At 41.2% G+C, this 20849-nt stretch overlaps 1 protein-coding gene across 2 annotated transcripts in view; it reads left to right on the plus strand.

Annotated features, from left to right (window-relative positions):
- The window catches only part of nckap1l (NCK associated protein 1 like), a 24606-nt gene extending 4739 nt beyond the window's left edge, over nt 1-19867 (plus strand). Inside the window, exons 6-31 of one of the 2 annotated variants that reach the window (XM_071544549.1) lie at nt 390-480; nt 976-1113; nt 2563-2611; nt 3204-3360; nt 4414-4470; nt 4597-4693; nt 4962-5071; nt 5521-5653; nt 5904-5985; nt 6165-6223; nt 6343-6488; nt 6933-7065; nt 7849-7968; nt 8372-8511; nt 9794-9925; nt 11005-11223; nt 11564-11694; nt 13393-13490; nt 14184-14277; nt 14854-14936; nt 15383-15463; nt 16806-16899; nt 17085-17201; nt 17899-18008; nt 18402-18491; nt 19152-19867. In XM_071544549.1, coding sequence (XP_071400650.1) covers nt 390-480; nt 976-1113; nt 2563-2611; nt 3204-3360; nt 4414-4470; nt 4597-4693; nt 4962-5071; nt 5521-5653; nt 5904-5985; nt 6165-6223; nt 6343-6488; nt 6933-7065; nt 7849-7968; nt 8372-8511; nt 9794-9925; nt 11005-11223; nt 11564-11694; nt 13393-13490; nt 14184-14277; nt 14854-14936; nt 15383-15463; nt 16806-16899; nt 17085-17201; nt 17899-18008; nt 18402-18491; nt 19152-19268 — 2878 coding nt within the window. In that variant the 3' untranslated portion in view covers nt 19269-19867. The remainder of the gene's footprint in view (nt 1-389; nt 481-975; nt 1114-2562; nt 2612-3203; nt 3361-4413; nt 4471-4596; nt 4694-4961; nt 5072-5520; nt 5654-5903; nt 5986-6164; nt 6224-6342; nt 6489-6932; nt 7066-7848; nt 7969-8371; nt 8512-9793; nt 9926-11004; nt 11224-11563; nt 11695-13392; nt 13491-14183; nt 14278-14853; nt 14937-15382; nt 15464-16805; nt 16900-17084; nt 17202-17898; nt 18009-18401; nt 18492-19151) is intronic. The other variant, XM_071544550.1, reaches the window with a different exon arrangement.
- Nucleotides 19868-20849: the final 982 nt, after the last annotated feature.

A 20849-nucleotide genomic window follows, 5' to 3' on the forward strand; every position in this document is an offset into this window, starting at 1 on the left:
GACGTGAGCAGGAAACACAAACACAGAGCCATGAATTTGAATGTCACAGCAATTTGACTTGATTTAACTTGCACACACATTTAGCCCTTTGAGTGTGAAAATGGTATGACCAAGAGTCTCTTGCTATTCAGACTCCCAGGAAGAGAGATGTATTGTTTGAGCTATGTGATATCTGAAATCCAAAACAGTGACAGCCTAATTTATGATAATTAAAATCCGCTAAGAAATTTTAGATAATTATGCCTTAAGGCAGAAATGATACTGTAGGCAATGCTAGATTAGCACATTATTGTCAACGCTATTACTTTATTTTAACATCTTCTTGTTGTTCTTGTTCTTGTTTTCTTCTTCTTCCGTTGATTAACTGCATGCTGTATTGAATCCTGCAGTGACCCATCCTACCCACGACTGGGCCAGATGTTTGTAGAGTATGAGCATCCCTGGAAGAAGCTCACTGAAGAGTTTGGCCCTCACACAAGGGTAGGCTCAATCGGGACAGGGGAGCAGGGGAGCAGGGGAGCAGGGGAGCAGGGGGGAGAATCTGGGTTGATGGGAATGATTGGTCCCCTGACAAGATGTGGTATTTGTTACTAAGGTACACAAGCAGTGGAAGCAGTGGAAATAAAAAGGTATATGGCACTACTGTGAGATTTCTTTCATCTTTGTCCTAAAATAAAGGGGATGCCTGTCGTAATTTCTGTGAACCAGGGGAGGGGGGTCTATCTCCTTGTATCCCACTCGAATAGGCCCCCTGCTGATAACACCATAGGATAATATATAAGCCTGATTAATCCAGACTTCTTCTTAGTGCTATAATTTTCCCCTACTTGTTGCACCCCAGGGTTGAGCTGTTAATACCCTCTCTCACTATCTCTGTTCCTCTGCCTCAGTCTGTCTCCCTCTCCCTTCACGCTCTCTCTCTCTCTCCATCTTCCACACTCATTATCTCCCTGTCTCCCTCTCTCCCTCTCCCAGTCAGTGACGGCGGCGGTGCTGTCGCTGAATATGGTCTACCCGCGCAGGAACCTGCCGGCGGAGCAGTGGCGGAGCGCCCAGCTGCTCAGCCTGCTCAGCGCTCCAGCTGCCATGCTGGACCCGGCCTGCTGTGACACTGTGAGCCCGCCCCTCCATCACCTCTCCTCCCCGATCACCCACCTCGAGGGCAAATGCCTAAAATATACACCTGCAGACAGCTCCCAGTCAAATTAGGCACAGAAATGAAAGAAAGTGTGGCAGCCAAGAGATGACATTTGAACCTGTGCAGTGATGGTTTCCCAGGTCAAGCACAATAGTCCATTTGACATCAGTGGCACTAAATCACCTGTCTCGGCATCCCATTTTCCCTCCACTCCTCCTATTATTGCTGTCTCTCTCTCTCTCCAATTCTTGTTCACAACAATGATTTTCACCATCTTTCTCCTTGTAATCAATGCTTTCTACTTTGATACTACAGTTTTAGAGAAGGGAAAGCTATATATAAAATATACAATAACTGATAAAAAATTAATTAATATATAAAAAAATAAAGATAAAAAATATACATAAACTAACAAAATTAAAACGGTAGTTCATAAGACAAAAAGTTATATTCTTGTCCCTGTTATAAGGGCTTGGTTTTCTTTTGCTCCCCTCCCTCAAGCCCCCCCAACAAACTTCCTTCTCCGTCAGGTTTTTATCCTCATTTAACCTCTCCTCCCCACGCCTCTCTTCCTGTCGTCTCTCCTCTCTGCCCCGTCCGCTGCTATCCTGCCCGCTGCCTGCGAACACAGCTATTAGAGTCCCTTTGATGTAATATTATGATCCCTGTTACCCGTGGCTTCCCCATATGCGAGCCACTACTCCAGCCAAGAAACAGGCCTCTAGGCAACCATTTATCATATGAAGTTATATCTGAAAAAAAAAAAAAAATGACACCTACTCCTAAAAGTCATTAGAGAATTCTGAACAATTCTGGTAACAAAATAGTTTCTTACCAAAAATAATGCACTTTAGGATTGAATCATCTCTGCTTGGGAAATACTGAGTAATAAACTTGAAGGAACAATTTTCTTTCATAATGGATATATATATAGCATTTTGGAATGAAACCCCATATGCACAGTGCTCCCATGCTATATTCATAAAATGTACAATTTAAAACAAAACCTGTTTAAAATTGGTGTTTTATCACAGTTTGGGAGGACCCTTAGGGGCTCCGTAAAGAGTCTGTATTTCTCTGAAACAACTTTTTTCTCCATGCACAATGAATCACATACACACACTTTTATGGTGGTAGTCACTGTAGAATTCCCCAACCTATATGTAGCTACTTGATTTTCCAAACAGTTCCTGTGAGGGTGGAGTAACAGTGCAACAGCAGTGCAGCAAAAACATGTAAAAAGTAGTATGAGTGTATGATGGCTATATTGCAGATGGATTTTTACTTGTCTCGTAAGGTTAGCACACATAAGGTTGTAGATTAAATGCATGTTCATACATTATGTACATAGATACGTACATGTGTATCTCTATCGTCAATGAGTATCTGATTCTGCAAGTTAATAAGCTTGATGTTCTCCACAGATGGCATGTGAATACCTGTCTATGGAGGTGATGGAACGGTGGATCATTAGTAAGTGTGACCTTCCTGCTTGATAACTTCCTCTGTCAGTGCACTTTATCAAAGGATGCATATTCACATCTTGCAAGTATATGCAAATAGAAATACTAGCACCATTTTAAAATGTGTTTTTCTAGTGTTGGTGGTGCAGCTGTAGCAGTTCACACACACACACACACACACACACACACACACACACACACGCACACACACACACACACACACACACACATAGACAGTGACCATTTGCACATACAATGTGAGAAAGCAGAATGGAACCATGTAAGGTGTTCCTTTTCAATTTTGCACATATTCATATATTTTCTTGAAAAAAATGCCTTCAAACAGGAAAATAAGCTTTTTTATCAGAATTTTCTCAATGCATCTTATCTCAAAATACACTATACATGTACAACACATATCTATCTGTCACATGCTGTACTGTCTTTCTTTGTATTAAAAACTCAAACAATACAGTACAGAAAGACAGAAAATTAAATTCATCATTGTATAAACAAAGACAGCAGTAGGACAACAGTGCTTCAACAGGGAGCTCCATATCTAATCACAGATTGTGCCTTTAATGTTGCTGTCCTGCCTGTAGTTGGCTTCCTGTTGTGCCACAGCAGTCTGAATACCAACCAGGCGTCCCAGGAGCTGTGGAAGATGGCTCTCCGGAGCGGCCTCTACCTCACCCTCACCAGAGATGAGGTACTCAACATACACAAGGTCTCCGAGGATCTCTTCGACGGCTTCAAAGGGTATGTGAGCTGCACTGCTGCAATATACTGCATCTGCAGTGTGACTTGTGAGAAATGAGAGAGTGCAAAGAGTACAAAGCATCAACAAGCACAAAATAATAGACACTAGGTGATATATTGGAATTTACTAATGGGCAGGTCAAATCTTGATTTTGTCCCTCACATTTTCCCTAAAATCTATAGTTAACAAAGGAGGATAAGAATCTGTATTAAGAATGGGAATACCATACCCCTTTGTCCCCTTAGTCCTGAACTATGTGGGCCCCATCTCAGGTCTCTTTATTCTCTTATTCCCTCTGAACTGAATAAGCTGGACTGAGCCTACTTCAGCATTCCTGCTCTGAGATACATAGCAAGGACATTTACATTTACATTTTAGGTATCAGTGTTGGGAGTAATGTGTTACTTTGTGACACCTTAGAGTACATTACTAAGTATCCTTGTTATAAATGAGATTAGCATACCGAGGAATAGCCTTGCATTGCATTTTAAAACAATGATAGACAACACACATCGACAGCACAAGCCAAGTTTCTGCGCCAGGTTTTCGAAGTGGGCAAAGCAAACAAGTTACTTTAACAAGTCACTTTTAATAGAGAGTAACTTTTAACATAACTGAAACGGTTTAAGGCAAGAACAAAGTAAAGTAACTAATTACATTTAAAAGTGACTTTACCCAACACTGTTAGCTATACAGCTGATGCTCTTATTTAGCGCGACATACAATGAGTGTAAAAACTCTAGAAAATGAGTGTAACAACTCGCTAGGAAAAGAAATAGAGTAAAGGTTAGGGAGAGAGATAGAAAGGATATTTTAAGAGAAATTATAGTGCGAAGAGAGGTGATATCATCAAGGGGTGATGTGAGGGACTTCTTGATAAGAGTTTTCAGCCTACAATGGAATATGGAGAGTGAGTTTGCTGTGGAGCGAATACATGTGAGATGAAAGATGTCTACACTGCTGGACCATTGGGTTAAATGAATCTATACCTGCTGCAATTTCTGGAATTGCCGGTGAGCTTTCATTTGTGTCCATATTTTTTTTTTAATCAGATATAGCAAGCGAGTTGCAGACATCAAGGAATGCAGGGAGCATGCCATAGTCAACAGGTGGGCCTGACAGAACATCAACCAATCTTTACTACTAACTTTTGTGTCATGAATATTTAATGTTGTATATTCACCTTGAAATGAGATGTCAGAACCAAGTGTCCATGTCATCCATGTTATTAACAGTGGGGCTATGCACAGAGAGAGAAGACATTTTCTGAGAGGCGCGTTGAAGGAGTTATTGAAAGTCCTGGAGGATGAACCAGGACTACTGGGACCCAAGGTAGAAATAACTTGCATAACACTGCTGCTTGAAGATTTTGACTTTTGACTTGAGTCCAAGATGAAATTCTGGTCACATGATTCATGAAAAAAAGTGTCTTCATCTTCCGTCCGGTACACATCTTAAAGCCTGGGGAAAATTTTGGGGTGGAAATTCCTTTGAATGACCATGCATTTCATAGTAATCATTGCATTTACCAATCTTAGCTGAGACTCTTTGCTAACATTCCTCTTTCCCCTCTGTTCTGTGTGCCAATCAAATCCCCAAGGCCCTGTTTGTCTTCATGGCTCTGTCATTTTCCCGTGACGAGGTTCTGTGGCTTGTCAGACACTCTGAGAATATGCCCAAGATCAAGACCCCTGAGGACTACATCGACAAGTAGGTCATAGATGGAGGGGAAACAGACCTCCGTTTGCCAACTGTAGAACCAGGGATCCTTGCAACTGGTAGTCACATTAATACTCACAAATCTGGCATCTAGCAGTTCAATTTCAGCAGTGGAGAGGGAGAGACATAACAATCTGTCAAACTCATCTATTTATTTGGCATTAAACATGACATTTCAATTCACAGCCCCAATCCTAGCCTTTAAAAGAATATCAACAGCACTGCAGGTAGCCATTTTAGAAGTTCTCCCTCCCTGCATCTATCCTGCTTTAGTACCGCAGGATTCCTCTCACAGATGGAGCAGCAGTGCAGCAGCTGTGTACTGTGTGTGCACAAAGAGATTTTTACAATGGCTCAATCTATATAACTATTAAATCTTGAAAGGGAATTAATGATGATTGTGTTTCTGGTGTTAATTTGCCAATGATGTGTTTTACCAGTCAGCTGGCAGAGCTGCTGTTCTACATGGAGAAGCTAAAAAGTCTGATGACAAAGTACAGCCAAGTATTACAGCGCTACCACGTCCAGTACCTGGCACAGTTTGATGCCATGGTTCTCAATGACACCATACAGGTACTGATAGAGTGTGTGTGTGTGTGTGTGCAAATGTTTGTGCTGGTGTCACTGATATCAAAGAGAAAAAATGTTCATGCAACATTAACTTCTTTGCATTTCTTTTACACATTAGTTTAGAGGCAAACGGTGGAAAGCCAACCATTTTTAGATTACTGAATTCTTCCCTAATTCTCCAGCTCATTTACATCAGCAAGAATTAAATCAAACAGCAGCCGCAACTGTTTTGAACTCTCTTCCTCTTCTGCAGAACATGTATGTCTGTCCAGAGGAGGAGTCAATCCTGACAACTTCATTTGTCTCAACTCTGTCTGCACTCTCAGTCAAACAAGGTAAACCACCAACCCGGATATTCTGCACACACAGTTTTTCACTGTACAATAGATTACCCTCATGTAGACCCAATACTGTTCTCTGTCAAATAAGTAAAGGTAACATGGTAAGTAAACTGGATTTAAAATGCAATATATGAAAGTTAAATAACTTTGATGAATGACATTTCTCACTACAGTGGAAAACAAAGAGGAGTTTGATTTCAGAGCGCTTAGACTGGACTGGTTGAGATTACAGGTATGCAGGTTTATCGTACAGTTTCAAATGTCACTTAACTATCAATGTAAACCTTTCATTTGACCCCCCTGCAGTCACTTGGATGTCACCTTAAAGCCTTTGTTTGTCTCCCGCTCCAGGCCTACACAAGTGTGAACAAGGCCCCTCTTCCAATAAAGGACTACCCCGACTTGGCAAAGGTGATGAACATGATCCAGTTTCACACCAGGATGGTGGACAGTGTGGACGATCTGCTGCAAGAGACCTCTGATCTGTCCATACTCTGGTCAGTTCAGACCTATTCAGAAGGGTTCTTTTCTTTTCTTTTCTTTTCTTTTTTTTCAGTAAGATAAGATATGATAAGATAAGATAAGATAAGATAAGATAAGATAAGATAAGATAAATCATTATCGTGAAATCAAGACCCTGATGCGAACATTAGAAATCAAATTATTAGATTGGAAAATAAATCGACCAGACTTCTTGACTACAGATTGATATCGTTAGATGTGAAACAGCAGTCTGATATTCAGAAATAACAGACCTCAGGATGCGTTCAATAGCCAAATCAGAGTGAAGTATTCAATAAAGCCATGTAAAAAGGTAAGATAAGATAAGATAAGATAAGATAAGATGACATACTGTAAGATGAGATAAAACAAGACAAGGCTGAAGTCTTTGATGCCCTGACTGTTCACTCTGTCGACTCCTCTGTCTGCGTGTTTCCTAGTTTCTACCCCCGTGTGTTTGAGAAGATGTTTTGCCAGAGCGCTGAGGAGCTGACCATGAAGCGTTACCTCATGGCTTTCCCTGCCACCTGCTCCCACTTCAGCCACTGTGGCCACCCGCTCTGCCCAGAAGAGGTCAGTACTGAGACATCTGCTGGCCAAACTGAACATTACTGTAACTGAGGAAAGGTGAAGGTAGCGGTTACACTCTACATGAACTTTGACTTTTAACATGTTCATATCACCTGGTGAATCATAACAGCTACATGACTACATGAATACTTTCAGAGCCTTCAATATGTCTTCATATAATTTGGTTTACCTGCTAACAAAGGCACTGCAGTTGTATTACTTGATTAGCTTCTATGTAATCTATGTTGTTTTGTCTTTATACTCAGATACCGAGATGTGGCAAACTTCCTGTGTTTCGCAGTCATTGCTTTATTGCTATTGAATAGCAAGGGAGTGTTATAGTAATTTGTGAAATCATTGTACCTGCTTTTGTGAAACATTTACCCATCAAGGCTGTGAGAGTCAAACAGCGATTAAATGTCTTGATAGCCATGGGAATGGCAAGACACAAATTGCTAAGATATAAAAAACAAAACAAAACAAAACAAAATGTGAAACATCGCCATACACAGAAGGAAAAACAGTTCCAAATTGTCAGTGAATAGTGCGCTAAATTTAACTAGAGGGAGTTATGGGAGAATACATCCCTTCTACTGTTTTGGTGTGCATGTGTGTGCGTGTGTGTGTGTGTGTGTGTGTGTGTGTGCACGTGTGTGTATGCTTCTGCCTGTGTGTGTTCATGCATGCATTTGTGTGTGCATTTGTACATGCTCACGTGTGTGTGTCTGTGTGTGTACAGTATGTGTGTGCATGCTCACATATGTATGTATCTGTTTGTATGTCTAGACTGTGGCAATTGAGAAGCGGAGTCTGCGTCTGAGTGTGACCTTCCTGGAGCAGATAGCCAAGCAGACCAGCAGTGTTGTCTTAGAGATATGTGCTGAGCAGTGCAACCTCAATGACCAGGTAAATTCTGAGTGTATTACAGGGTTAAAAAAAAGTAATTATCTAAGACAGATTGATTCTGCCAAACTGCATGTCCAATTATAATCACACTAGTCACAGTTGGGCATCAGCTGATTGGAAAGACCTTATAGAATTTGAATAAAATGATCAGAAAAGTTTAAAATTCTGGAGTTTAATTAGTTGTTTTTTTCCAATGCCTTGAGGAAAGCATGACTAAATTGTTTACTTTTTGACTGAACGCTTGCCATGTGAAAGCAAAAGCCCAATCTTTGTCTTTTAACATGTTGCCAAATATTTGCTGTCCCTCATCATCTCTCTCTCTGTCCCAATCTCTCTCTCTCTCTCTCTCTCTCTCTCTCTCTCTCTCTCTGCCTCCATCTCTCACCACTTGTTAACCCATTAGTTACTGCCCAAGAACTGTGGTGAGACCATCAGTGCGGCCCGCAATAGAAAGCTAAAGAAGCCGGTGCCTAAGAAAGGAGAAGTCCAGAAAGAGAAACCAGGGGCTGAGAGCCTGAGGAAAGACCGGGCCATCACCACCAAGTCAGCTTTTCTCACTGGTTCCTTGCTCTATCACTGTCTCTTTCTTTAATTACGGCCCTGATGCTTTATAATTATGAGACTGCAGTATTTTGCTGATAGTCATACTGAATTGGCAAAAATCTGGAAAAACTGATGCGGTTAACCAATCATTTAAGGCAGTGATTCTCAACCTTTTTCATATCAAGGACCCTTCATTTAGTCCACATTTGGGCCACGGACCCCCATGTGATGAGATTTTGCTTGTCTGACCCAAATGTGAGAATATTTTTATTGTCAGATATGATTTTGTCCAGAATTCCATGACTATCTGTATTGTAGGTAGAGCGATAACAGTGAAACTATCATCAAAACAGTCATTCTTCTACATTCTGTAATTGTGTTTACTTCTTGTAAATGAAATAATGGTGAAGTTTAACAATTCATCAATTTGCTGGGGACCCACTGGAACCCCCTCAAGAACCCCTGGTGGTCCCCGGACCCCACGATGAGAACCATTGATTTAAGGGGCTTGATCCAGACAATATACCACCCAATTTGCAGTAATTAAAATTCACACTTTATTTCTGGTGACATGCTGCATCATCATGAGCATTTGTTCAGGTCAAAATCACATTGTAGATTAAGGTGGTTCTGTGCAGGGTTTGGAGGGATTTCCTGACATGGCTGGTTTATGCTGATTCATGCTGATACAAATATTCTAATCCCTGCTGACACTTTTGAGTGATCTCCTTCAACCCATGACACATTTATTGCCTGATCAGGATGACAGAATGACAATGCCCTCATCTACAAGACACAATTGGTGCTGAGCTTTATTCCCTCCACCGTGATAATATTGGAGAGACGAGTAGTTGAACCAGAAGGGGATGAAAGGGCCAGAATCATGCCAGAAAAACCACCTCACCCTATTAGAGACACCCTTTTACTGACAGAAGATTTTACAGTGTTTTTGGTGTTTTCATTATTTTGGTCATATTCCATATATAGCTACAGTTATAAAGCCCCTTAATTGACTCTTATCCTGAAGAGTTGTAATTCTGTCTCTCTCCTGTCTCTCAGTCTTCCTCCCCCTTGCCTCAGTATGGAGATGTTTTCTACTAACCCCCAACATGTTTATGACCTTCCTTGTCTGAGAAAAGCCCATCCATAATACAGTCATTGTCAAAATATTTGTTCCAAGTTCCTAAAGACTTGCATCCCCTCTCCCTCTCCCTCTCTCTCTCTCTCTCTCTCTCTCTCTCTCTCTCTCTCTCTCTCTCTCCCCTCCTCTCCCTACTCTCAGTATGGACAAGATGCATCTGATCCTGACTGAGCTGTGCTCCTCCTACAGTCTCTGCAGTGACTTCATTATCTTCGACCACATCGTCGTTCCCACAGAGTTCCTCCTTTCTCATCTGGAGACACGCCTCTCTGAGTAGGCTATGCTGAACAAACAAAAAAAGCAGTGGGCATGTGATATTATTAAATGGGACAAAATAAATGTGGATGATATAGTGAGTCTTTTAAGGGACATAAAATAATGAAAAAGTACCATAAGTCATAATTACTGACACAAATGCCCATTTCCATTGCGTCAAAATACTGTCCACGTATCATGGCTTTCTCTAACAGTGCAGAAGTCTGCTGTATGATAGGAACTCATTGTAAAATATTGGGCCCCTTTTAAATGCATTGCAATCACTTTACTATCTTTTATACTGCTGACTATTGTGCTATTCTGAATGCCTGAAGGCTTGCACCCACATGCAGACTCGGGGCCAAACCGAGGCTACAGAAATATTTACAGTAACAGCATAAAAAATCAAATCACTCTAACCAGAATGTGATAGATAACTGGGAACACCCAGAAGCATCAGCAGCATAAGAACTTTTCTCCAAATTGTCACTCATTCATATATTCACACTATGTTTTCTCTTTTTCTTTCCCCCAGACGATTGGGGGATCATTTGGAGCTTGTCTGCTCATGAAATGTCTCTTGAGCTTACCCGTCACTACACTGCACTCTGATTTACTATCTGATTGCTCAGTGTCAGGCTATGTTGCACCTACTTAGAATGTGAGAAGAGATCTATCATGTCACTCCACTGCTCTGTGTCATCTCAGTGCTAACTGTTATTTAGATTAGGGCTTGGTACCAGGGCAACCTAATGTTTCTGTGTATATGCACTGCTCCATGTCTCCATGTTTTAGCTGATGATTATCTCCCCTGTCACCCTAAAATTAGGGCCCTCGAGTGGCAGCAAACTTCCCGTGATTGGTCCTTCCCTGGCCACAATTGTAAATACAGTCAGAACGAACACTAGAGAGAAAGAGAGAGAGAGAGGACCCTGAGAAAAAAAATGCAGTGAGGCCCTGGAGCAGTAAATGTGCTGACCTAATGAAAGTGGTGCCATGCCACCATGGCTCGTTTAGCCAGTTTTAAGGCCCTGTCTGTCCACCTCGATCCACTCCAGCACAATCTTAAGTGACGTGGGTTAAACGTGTCGCCCCAGGATCATCGTGAGAATGGCCAATTACAACCAGACCACCCAGGAGATAGCCCGGCCCTCGGACCTCCTGGCGGGGGTAAGGGCCTACACAGCCAGCCTGCACACCCTGTCAAGCTACATCAATTTGGACGTGACCCGGCTGGTGAAGAGCGTCCTGCTGCAACAGACCCAGCCACTGGACTCCCAGGGAGGGCAGACCATCACAACCCTCTACACCAACTGGTGTGTGTTTGTGTGTGTGTGTGTTTGTGTGCGTGCGTGTGTGTGTGTGTGTGTGTGTGTTTGTGTGTGTGTGTGTGTGTGTGTGTATGTGATTTAGAGTTTTATTCATGCTACATGTTACAGTACAGATACATACAGTATATCCAAATAGATGCATTCACTTTCACATAAGTTTACCATCACACATAAATAGACACATGGAGCATGCTCACTAAGACATATATACATACTCCTCTGATTCTATCTCTCTTTCTGTCTTTCATTTTGTCTCTCTTTCATGCAAACAGATGCAAAATACACACACTTGTTGAGGAAGTGGTTTTTTTTTTTTTATCATCAGGTACCTGGAGGGTCTCCTGCGTCAGGCCAGCAGTGCCTTCATCGTCCACTGTCCCACCATGCACTGCTTTGTCAACCAGACTACTGAGAACGAGCCAGGTTTCAGAGCAGAGGAGTACTCTGACATCTCAGGTCAGCCCCGCAGCTCCATTAACTCAATATGGAACAAAAGTGGATGGGTCACTTGGTGAAATATAATGAAAACGACTCATTACATTAGGAGACATTCTCACCGTTCTATTAGCAAATTTATGAGTACTACTTTTTGCACTATAATCCACTTTCTTAGCCCTGCAAGTAATTAGAGAAATTGATATTTCTCTATGAGCTCTGTCTTTCACAAATGAGGAAATCAATTGTATGGGCAAGTAAGTCAACTGACAGTCATCAATGACATACAGAGCTCAGTATCCATAGCAACAATTTTTGAGAGGGTGTAGAAATAGAACAGTAGAGGTAACATTATAGACGGTGGGATAACCACCCGAATGCAGCTGTCCTGTTGGGGTTTTATCCCATGTTTTGCAGGTGTACTTCACAGACTTCACTGCCATAAAGAAAATAATATTTGATAATGATTCAAATATTATGATCTATTCCCTTTCTTTTATCTCTTTTCAACATCACCTCTTATTTGTTTTGTGCTTTGTGTGTGTGCATGTGCAGCAGCCAAATTGAACGTATGGGTATTTTCTATGGTATACGGTAGATCAACACACTAACTGCAGCTGTAGTTGGTTACCTACTTCGCCTGCCCCACAGAGGTGTCCTCCTTTTTGGGGTCATGCTAGTGTCCATCCTTGAGCTCTGTATTGTGTGCATCTTCCTATTATCAAGCTTCTGACGTTTAGGCCCTTGCAACCTGTTCAAAGACATTTTATTACTCCAATAATACACAGACATCATTGAGAAAAGAGTCATTGTTTTCTTCATTCCTGAAAATATACTTTTTGCAGATGCACGTTTTCGTCCGACAACTGCAATAGATAAGTGCCCCTGTAGTTAGAGCTTTAATGAATACAGGCGGAGACCCAAGTGATGACTCACTGGTTTAATTGCTACTACTTGCAGTTTCAGTTCACTAATTTGATACAACATGCAGAGGGATATTCATTGCTCAGGAGGATGACAGGATTGTTACTGGTGGTAGTGTGTGGTGTATTATTTCACTGTGCTTGTCATGCAGCTTATTCTTCCTATGGCTCTGACACTGCCTGGCTAATGTAAACTTCAGTATTGCTTACCATTGCTCCCACTCATTTTTCCCTGCCTCATACCTACTCCAGCATCACTTGCTCTACAGATCATGACACAAACACACACACACTCAGGCACATACTGTACATCCATCATACACACCTGCACGCACAGACACATACATATGCATACACACTCACACGGTACCTTGGAGATTCCATCCTTTCATTGACGCCTTCAGATTGTCATCATCATCGTCTATATTTACTCCATAGTGAGGACATGTTCTCTGGTCCTGCCTGCCTCGCAGTGACTCACTCACTCTTCCATTAACCACCTCCAGCTTTAACCACATGCATCCTTATCCACCCATATTCAAGCAGAGTGAGTTTGAGAGATGTGGAAGGTCTGATTGCTGCAGTTGCCTCTCATTGATTCAATCCAGCTCCTGTTGAGCTTTATTGTTTTCCTTGCATTTATTAAAACATGTTGTGTACACATAACAGTTATAAGACTTTTTTGAATAGAGATGCAAGCCCCTGTTGATCCCCCATCACCTCCCAATCATTGCCTTTGCATTTATTAATTAATCTTCAAACCATGTCTAAATTATACATGTCATCTTTTGAACAGAGCTGCGGGCCCTGGCTGAGCTAATTGGTCCGTATGGCTTGAAATTTCTGAGTGAGAACCTGTTGTGGCACATCACATCTCAAGTCAGCGAGCTGAAGGTAAGATGCAATGGGCTCATTTCAAAGGATGTAGATGAGAGGTTCTCAAACATTTTCATGTCACAAAACACCAATTAGACACTCAGGCCACAGGACCCCATTTGATAAGATTTAGCCCCAGGGATTGCATGTGTGTACTCTGTATAGTATGTGGGCAGATTATAGTGGTGAGAGTCAAACCTATGATTACAATGGTCATTCTTATATACGATCTTACTGGGATAAATTAAAGTGAATTAAATTATAGTGAAGTTACACTATTCCTCATTTTGCTGGGCCCCCTCTAACCCCTTCAAGGAACCCTACATTGAGAACCGCTGATATAGATTGTACCTTGTTCTGTAAACTGTAAACTTTTATAAATGAGTTGAAAATTGTGTTTTATATCCAAACCTATGTTGGATATGCAAAGAGACAAAAGATTTGCACCTTGAAACTATCCTCTATTTTGTCACCAAAGTTTCCTACATGTACACCATGTATCTTTTTTTAGAGTAGATCACAGGTACAAGTGACCATTTTATGCTGCTTGATGTGTCAGTTTCCCCACTTTGACACCTACTTCTCAATTGATGAGTTGTACTCCTTCAGCTCCTAACCCACAGACGGACCTGTCACAGCTGACTTCTCTCCATTACAGCTCCCACCTGGGGGTGATTTTATCACTTATCTCACTTCCTTTTCTGCTGTCAGAAACTGGTGATTGAGAATATGGACATCCTGGTACAGATGAGAAACAACTTTGACAAGCCCGAGGAGATGGCCAATCTTAAAAGGAGACTGTCAGGTGAGAGGTGGAAGGAAGAGTGGGAGGGCAGATAAGGAGGCGGTCTCAGAGAGGATGTGAAGGAGGAGGTAGGGGGGATGAAGAGAAGGGAACTGATGAGAAGCGGAGGTGGAGAGGGCGAGGGCAGGAGAAAAGCAGGTAGTGTACGACGTAGAGGGGAAGGAGAGGGAAACCGGGGAGAGATGAGAAGGGGAAAAATAATGAGAAGAGAAGGAGGAACTCACCACATGGTCTTGCTACTATAGCATACTATATATCTGACATCTTCCTCCTGCTGATTTAAAAAAAAAAAAAAATCTCTTAGTTTGCACAACACATAAAAGCTAATGATACCGGGCCATATATCATGATTTTATGTCTTGACCACTTATCCCAGAAAGGAACATTCTTACTCTCAACCCATAGTATCAGGCACTTCAGAAAGATGCTCTTATTTTCCTGTTGATAAGAGCATGTTCTCATTTATATCAGCAGCATCTTATTTACAGATCCACACACTTACGGCACACCTGATAGCTTCCCAGTCTTGTAATACAGCCCTTATCTGCCTCTTATCTGTTTCATATCCTCCTCTAGGTGGAGAGAACGTGCTGAAGAGGATGACCATCATTGGAGTCATCCTGTCCTTCAGAGCAATGGCACAGGAGGGTCTGAAAGATGTAAGGCAATGTCCAACAAGTTAGATGTTGATAATGACAAATTCTTAGATGTCCTCATCTAGTGTGGGACTGATGATATACTGACGAATGTGTTTGTAATAGCTACAACACAGCTTTAAAAATTGGAGAATCCAACGTTAGAGGTGCTTTTGATGTTTTGTTGGAAATATATCTTACTGAATATGACATACGACTGAATGACTGGTTACCATCCAATTAACTGACAGTCAATGTCCAGTATTGTCTCTTCTTTTTCCGCCTCATACATTTTGGTAAATGCTTTGACAGTATTTACGGTTCTTTGCACTGAAAGTCCACCACTGACTCTACAACTCTTATTATATGAAGCTTGGAGAGAATTGTCCTTGATAGCATAATATACAGCAAATGTGTTCATTTTTTATGTATGCTCTCAGTGATATTGTGTTGTAAAACCCTATATTTAGATCCTGCACTCGCACTGCCCCTACCTGATGGGGCCCATTGAGTGCCTGAGGGACTTTATCCCCCCTGAAACTGACATCAAGGTAAAACACAGCTTTCATCCCGCTGCACTGTGAAACAGGCGTCTGTACGTCAGGAACCCAGAGAGGAATAGCAGCGCAATCATCAGGGTTTCTCCATGGGAGGGCCATTCCATCGAGCAACGCAGTTTATTTTCACAAGGCCAGCTTAATGCAGAAGAATGCACAGTAGACAGTGTTTTGTTTTTCATGCTTAGAATTGAGGGCATATTTTTGTATACATTTATCAGAATGTATATTTAGTTTAGTGACGTTGGGGAATTGCCATATTCGCCATCAGAGGCTAAGAATGTAGAGTATAGCATCATGTGTGGCAGAATGTTATGTTTTTTTAATAATAGGACAGTATACATGTGATATTAGCGAGTTAGTTGTAGAGTCAGAATTCTCCCGTACAACCAATTCAAATTCCTTATCTTCCTCTGGAGCAATCTGTGTGAGTGTGGCTATGAAATCCCCCTCCCTTTACTTACGTCTGGCCTGTGAGAGTGAGGCATGACAGCCGTGCCACAGCCCAGGCCAGGATAACCCCAAAGACGTCAGCAGCCCCCTCCTGCCTCCGTGAGAGAGACTCTGATCACCGCTGCAGCTCTGCACTCTAAACCACATCAGTGGAAACATTGTACCCAGACAGGCCAAACATGCATGAAACCAGAAATAGGGCAGGACATGTGTGGCAGGATAAAGACACTCACCAATGATTTAGCGAGAAAATATGTCACTTTTATGGCAACTATATATATTGCAAAGCTCAGTGTGTCAGATTGCAGCAGAGATGAGTGTATTACTGGCAATGTTTCTCTGCTGTTTCTTGGCATGAGGTAATAAAATGCAAAATGCTTCATAGCTTGTTACATTTAAATTGTACATCATGTCATGCAGTGCACTGCAAAAACTGACTATTTTATCTGATTATTTTATCTTGTATCCAGACTTATCAAGCTTATTTTAGGATTTTTTTTTAATGAAATCATCTTACTGCACTGGCAGGTAATTTTACCGGTTTTAACAAATTAGACTTTTTTTTATCAGGATAATGTGACTTGTTTAAGGACATTTACTTTAAAAGTGAAATTGTCTTGGAGAAAGTGTCTTGTTCCATTGATTTATGATGGCATGTATCAAGTGAAATTTATTAAAACCAGTAAGATAATCTGCCAGTGCAGTGAGATAAGTTGACTAAAAATATAATACAAAATAATACAAAATAAGCTTGACAGGTCTGGAAACAAGTTAAAATCACTGGTCAGCTTGACCTTTTTTGCAGTGTGCTTTTTGTTGCAGTAGCTTGGTTTTAAGCTGTCTATTGTAGCTGCACTTCCCACAATGCATTATGAACCTGCAGGTGACGCTGAGTGTTTTTGAGTTGGCTTCTGCTGCAGGGCTGACATGTGACATCGATCCTGCCTTGGTCTCAGCTGTTGCCAGTATGCACACAGGTAAAGAACAACAACACCTAAACTATTATTGTCACATCTGAAGACAGCAGCATGTGAACTCTGGCTGATGTGAACTTATAGCACTTGAGTTGCAGAGTCATTTCACCTCCTTACTATATCTGCAGACAGCTGAGTCATCACGAAAAGATTGTGATCCTCTGATGTTATCTACCAAAAACCCACAGACAACACATCAGTTGATGAGGAGTACAAGCTGTCCTGTTTGCTGCTCGTCTACATTGCCGTGTCTCTGCCGACCCTGGCCATGAACCCCAACTCCTCCTATAGGCGAGAGTATGGAGGTGTGCATGTGTTCATTCATTCATTCATTCATTCATTCATTCATTCATTCATTCAAAGCCAGAACAAACTTCTCATTTACAATAATCAGTATTCAGCCCTCAACCAGTTACTGACCACTACCTCCTCCAGCATTACTTACTAATTACTGATAATGTGGTTAAAAAAAAGTACCTCCACCCTAAAAACTCGGCTTCCTGGCATCTCTGTGTATCATACTTTCCAGTCTGACGGACGTGGTCCAGAGCAAAGTATGTCGGTTAATGAGAAACATGTTTCTGCTGAGAGACTTTTGTTTACAGATAACTCTGGCTGACGTGCATCGATACAGTTACTCTTGGCATGTGGCCCTGCTGACCCTAACTATTTGGCTCAGAGCCTGGACCAAAACCTTAAGAGCATCAAATAGCAGAGATTTCTATCAAAGCAGAGGGTGGCGTTTGTCTCAGCTTATTTTCTTTGTCTCTATTTTCCATTGGCATGTTTGAAAGAGATCTACTCTGAGGAAATAGTATGCTTCCTGTTGAGTGTTGTGGATCATTAAGTAAATCTCTCTAATCAGTAGACAACAAAAAAATCCACTCTGTGGCTACAGCTATAAAGTGTATTCTATTCTATTCTATTCTATTCAATGCCAAGCCATTCTCTATAACGTCTGTATGTTGAATTTCCTTATGTTGCTGTCTGTTTATTTGTCAGGCCACAACAACAACATCCACTGTTTGGCTACAGCTATCAATCAGCTGGCTGCTGCCATGTTCACTGTTCAGAACAAGAACATAGAGCAGCACCTCAAAGAGTTCCTCCTGGTAGGTGACACATATTGTTAAGTTTAGTTTCTTACCACTACATATTTTTCCTCCTCTGCAAAACTCCCAAATTGCAAAAGTCCTAAAATTCCAAAAATATGTCAGATTTTGTCAAATGTTGTTGCTTCTCAAGTTAGCAAACTAATCTAATGTCTAATCTAACAAATTTGTAATTTTGTTGGGTGTGGCATAGTACAACATGTGTTTAGAAAAGCTGTAAATATAAAATACATATCACTAGGGAGAAATGCTATCCTGTGCTCACTGTACTATATATTATTTTTTTTGTGTGTGTTTCAGTCAAAGAGCTTTCTCAAGACACTGCTAAACTTTGCTCCATTTTAGGTCAAGTCAACCACTGTAAAAATGTCTTTATAACTTGTCATTCCACAGCTCGCTTCCTCCACTCTGCTTCAGCTGGGACAGGATGTGGAAAGAGTGGAGAGCAAAAACCGAGACTCCGTCTACCTGCTCCTGCACATGGTAGGCTTGCTGGTACAATAATAGCAAACTAACTGTACAGCTGTAAAACTGCATTCTAATCACCTACCTTCTGTAGCCTATTACTGTGTTTATTGTGCTTACCAGGTTCGTTAAAGGGGCATTAAGTAATTTATGGATTTTATTGACCTCTATATGCCACTAAGGAATTGCAACAGCAGATGGATCACCAGTATAGCTTAATTTGGCCTGTTGTTGACACAAATAATAGTCTTGTTTTCACAATAGAGCTAATGCCTAGTGAAGGCACAATATATCACAATGCAAAATACTGTAATAATGATACTGTTGCTTTTTTGGCTTGAGAGCAAGGCTTATTAGCCATCGTAGCTGAAATGTCTTGCAGTGCTGGTTGCACGCTCGCTGAAATTCCTATGGATTGAGAGTTTTTGTTCCAAATCAGAGTAAAGACCAGAAAGTGAGTTTTGAAAGCCAGAAATCTCAGCACAATGGTGAAGTAATCGAGTAATTAGATCAACAACATCATCAACCCCCCACAGATATATTATGGTCATTTTGTGCTATGGAACAAAAAATCCAGAACCATAAGATAGATGTAAACTGCAATTATATACAACATTAATCATTAATCATTGCAAGCTAAATGACTCTAACACACACTATTAACACTTATTCACCTAGATTGTGGAGAAGTCTCCGTTCTTGAGCCAAGACATGTTGGAGAGCTGCTTCCCATACGCTCTGCTGCGAAATGCCTACAGAGAGGTGTTCAGGACCTTCGTCATCACTCTGGGCTGATGATTCAGATTTCATGATTTTATTTGTTTATTTCTTTATTACTTTTACTTTAACTCTTATTTCTCTAATGCTTCCTATGAGTCACTTTGTTGCCCCTTATGTACCCGGAATTACTGTAAAAAGAAAATCACGTGTACAGATCCCTCCCTCATTTTTCTGAACTCTGGGCTTGTTCTTTTAGTGCTTATCTGCCAGTATTATCCTCCAGACTTAGGACTACCACAGTATTACTAATAACAGCTTGAATAATTCACCTGCGAACCAGATGTTTTGTAACATCTCTGCTGTCTATGTCATGGTTGTGACTTTTTGGCTGGTCTAGGTTTTGTATTTCTTTGTCTGTTTCCCTGTCCAGTTCTCTTAGTTCTACGTGTACCTTGTTTCCTGTCCTGCGTTTGGGTCCTCACCACACCTCCCTGCAACAGTCTATCTCTTGTAAGACTGAAATATGGACAGTGAACCACAACTACCACAACAAAAGCAGAAAAATGTTTTCAGAATTTGTATGTACTGTAACCACATTTATTCAGCTGTTTTAATTAATGACTGTATTGAAAGTTGGTGTCTAATATTCTTTCATGCAATTTTCCATGAATAAAGATGATAATAACATGCTGTTGCTTTCCATGTTGGGCTCAGTTCAACATGTACAGTGTGCACTATTTCCAGTCCGCTCTACTGATAGCTCCACTCCCATCCTCCCTTTTTAGATGTAGTTCTTCTGTCCCCCTTCTTTCTTCATATTTTATATTACGCAGTCCAATTCTACAGTAGGCTACCAAAACAGTGATTTTATTTTGCAACCAGCACTGTCCCTCCCTCCTTCCTTTCCTTCCATCTTCTCACCTCCCTCTTCCCCTCTCACCTATTCTGCAGTTATAACCCTTTGTGGCTGGTTGCCACACTGGAGATATGGATGTTCATATTCCTTTGTGTGTGTGTGTGTGTGTGTGTGTGTGTGTGTGTGTGTGTGTGTGTTGTAGTTAGGGCTTTCCCACATGGGCACTAATGGTTCCACTGTACTATAACTGGCTTCAATCCCCACTACAGGACACACATACCACATGTGTATAGAAAATTAGAAATTTACATTCATAAGCAACAAAGACAAAAATGACAGCTCCTCAAACCAGTGCTTTACCAAACCACATATGTAATGTTTAATGACAAGCATACATCTATATGATAGTGTGTGTCTGTTTTCAATAAGTAAATCTTGTTTAAAGGCACACTATTATAGTAATTCAAATTTTCCTCTATTTATATACACTAGTGCAGTGTTTGCACCGCTGCTGCACAGACCGCTGTTTGCCCCGGCCCGCTGCAGCACAGAGTGCTGTTCGCTTGTTTATTCAAAGTTTATTAATATTGAACATGTCGCGTGTCCAAATTGCACCAAATCCGACACTGCACTTCCTTGGGTCCCCAGCAATACACTCGCCAAGTGTGAAGTAGATCGGACGAACGGTTCTCGAGATATGCGAAGGACACACAGAGAGACAGACAGACAGAGATTCCTTGCTTTATAGTATGATATAGTATATGATCAAAGATAATGTAGACCTTGTTAAAATTTTAATT

The sequence above is a fragment of the Centroberyx affinis genome, unplaced genomic scaffold (assembly GCF_046629955.1).
Source record: "Centroberyx affinis isolate AG114_WGS23_722 - 3 ecotype Tasmania unplaced genomic scaffold, CSIRO-AGI_Caff_v1 ptg004599l_1, whole genome shotgun sequence".
Classification (NCBI taxonomy): domain Eukaryota; kingdom Metazoa; phylum Chordata; class Actinopteri; order Beryciformes; family Berycidae; genus Centroberyx; species Centroberyx affinis.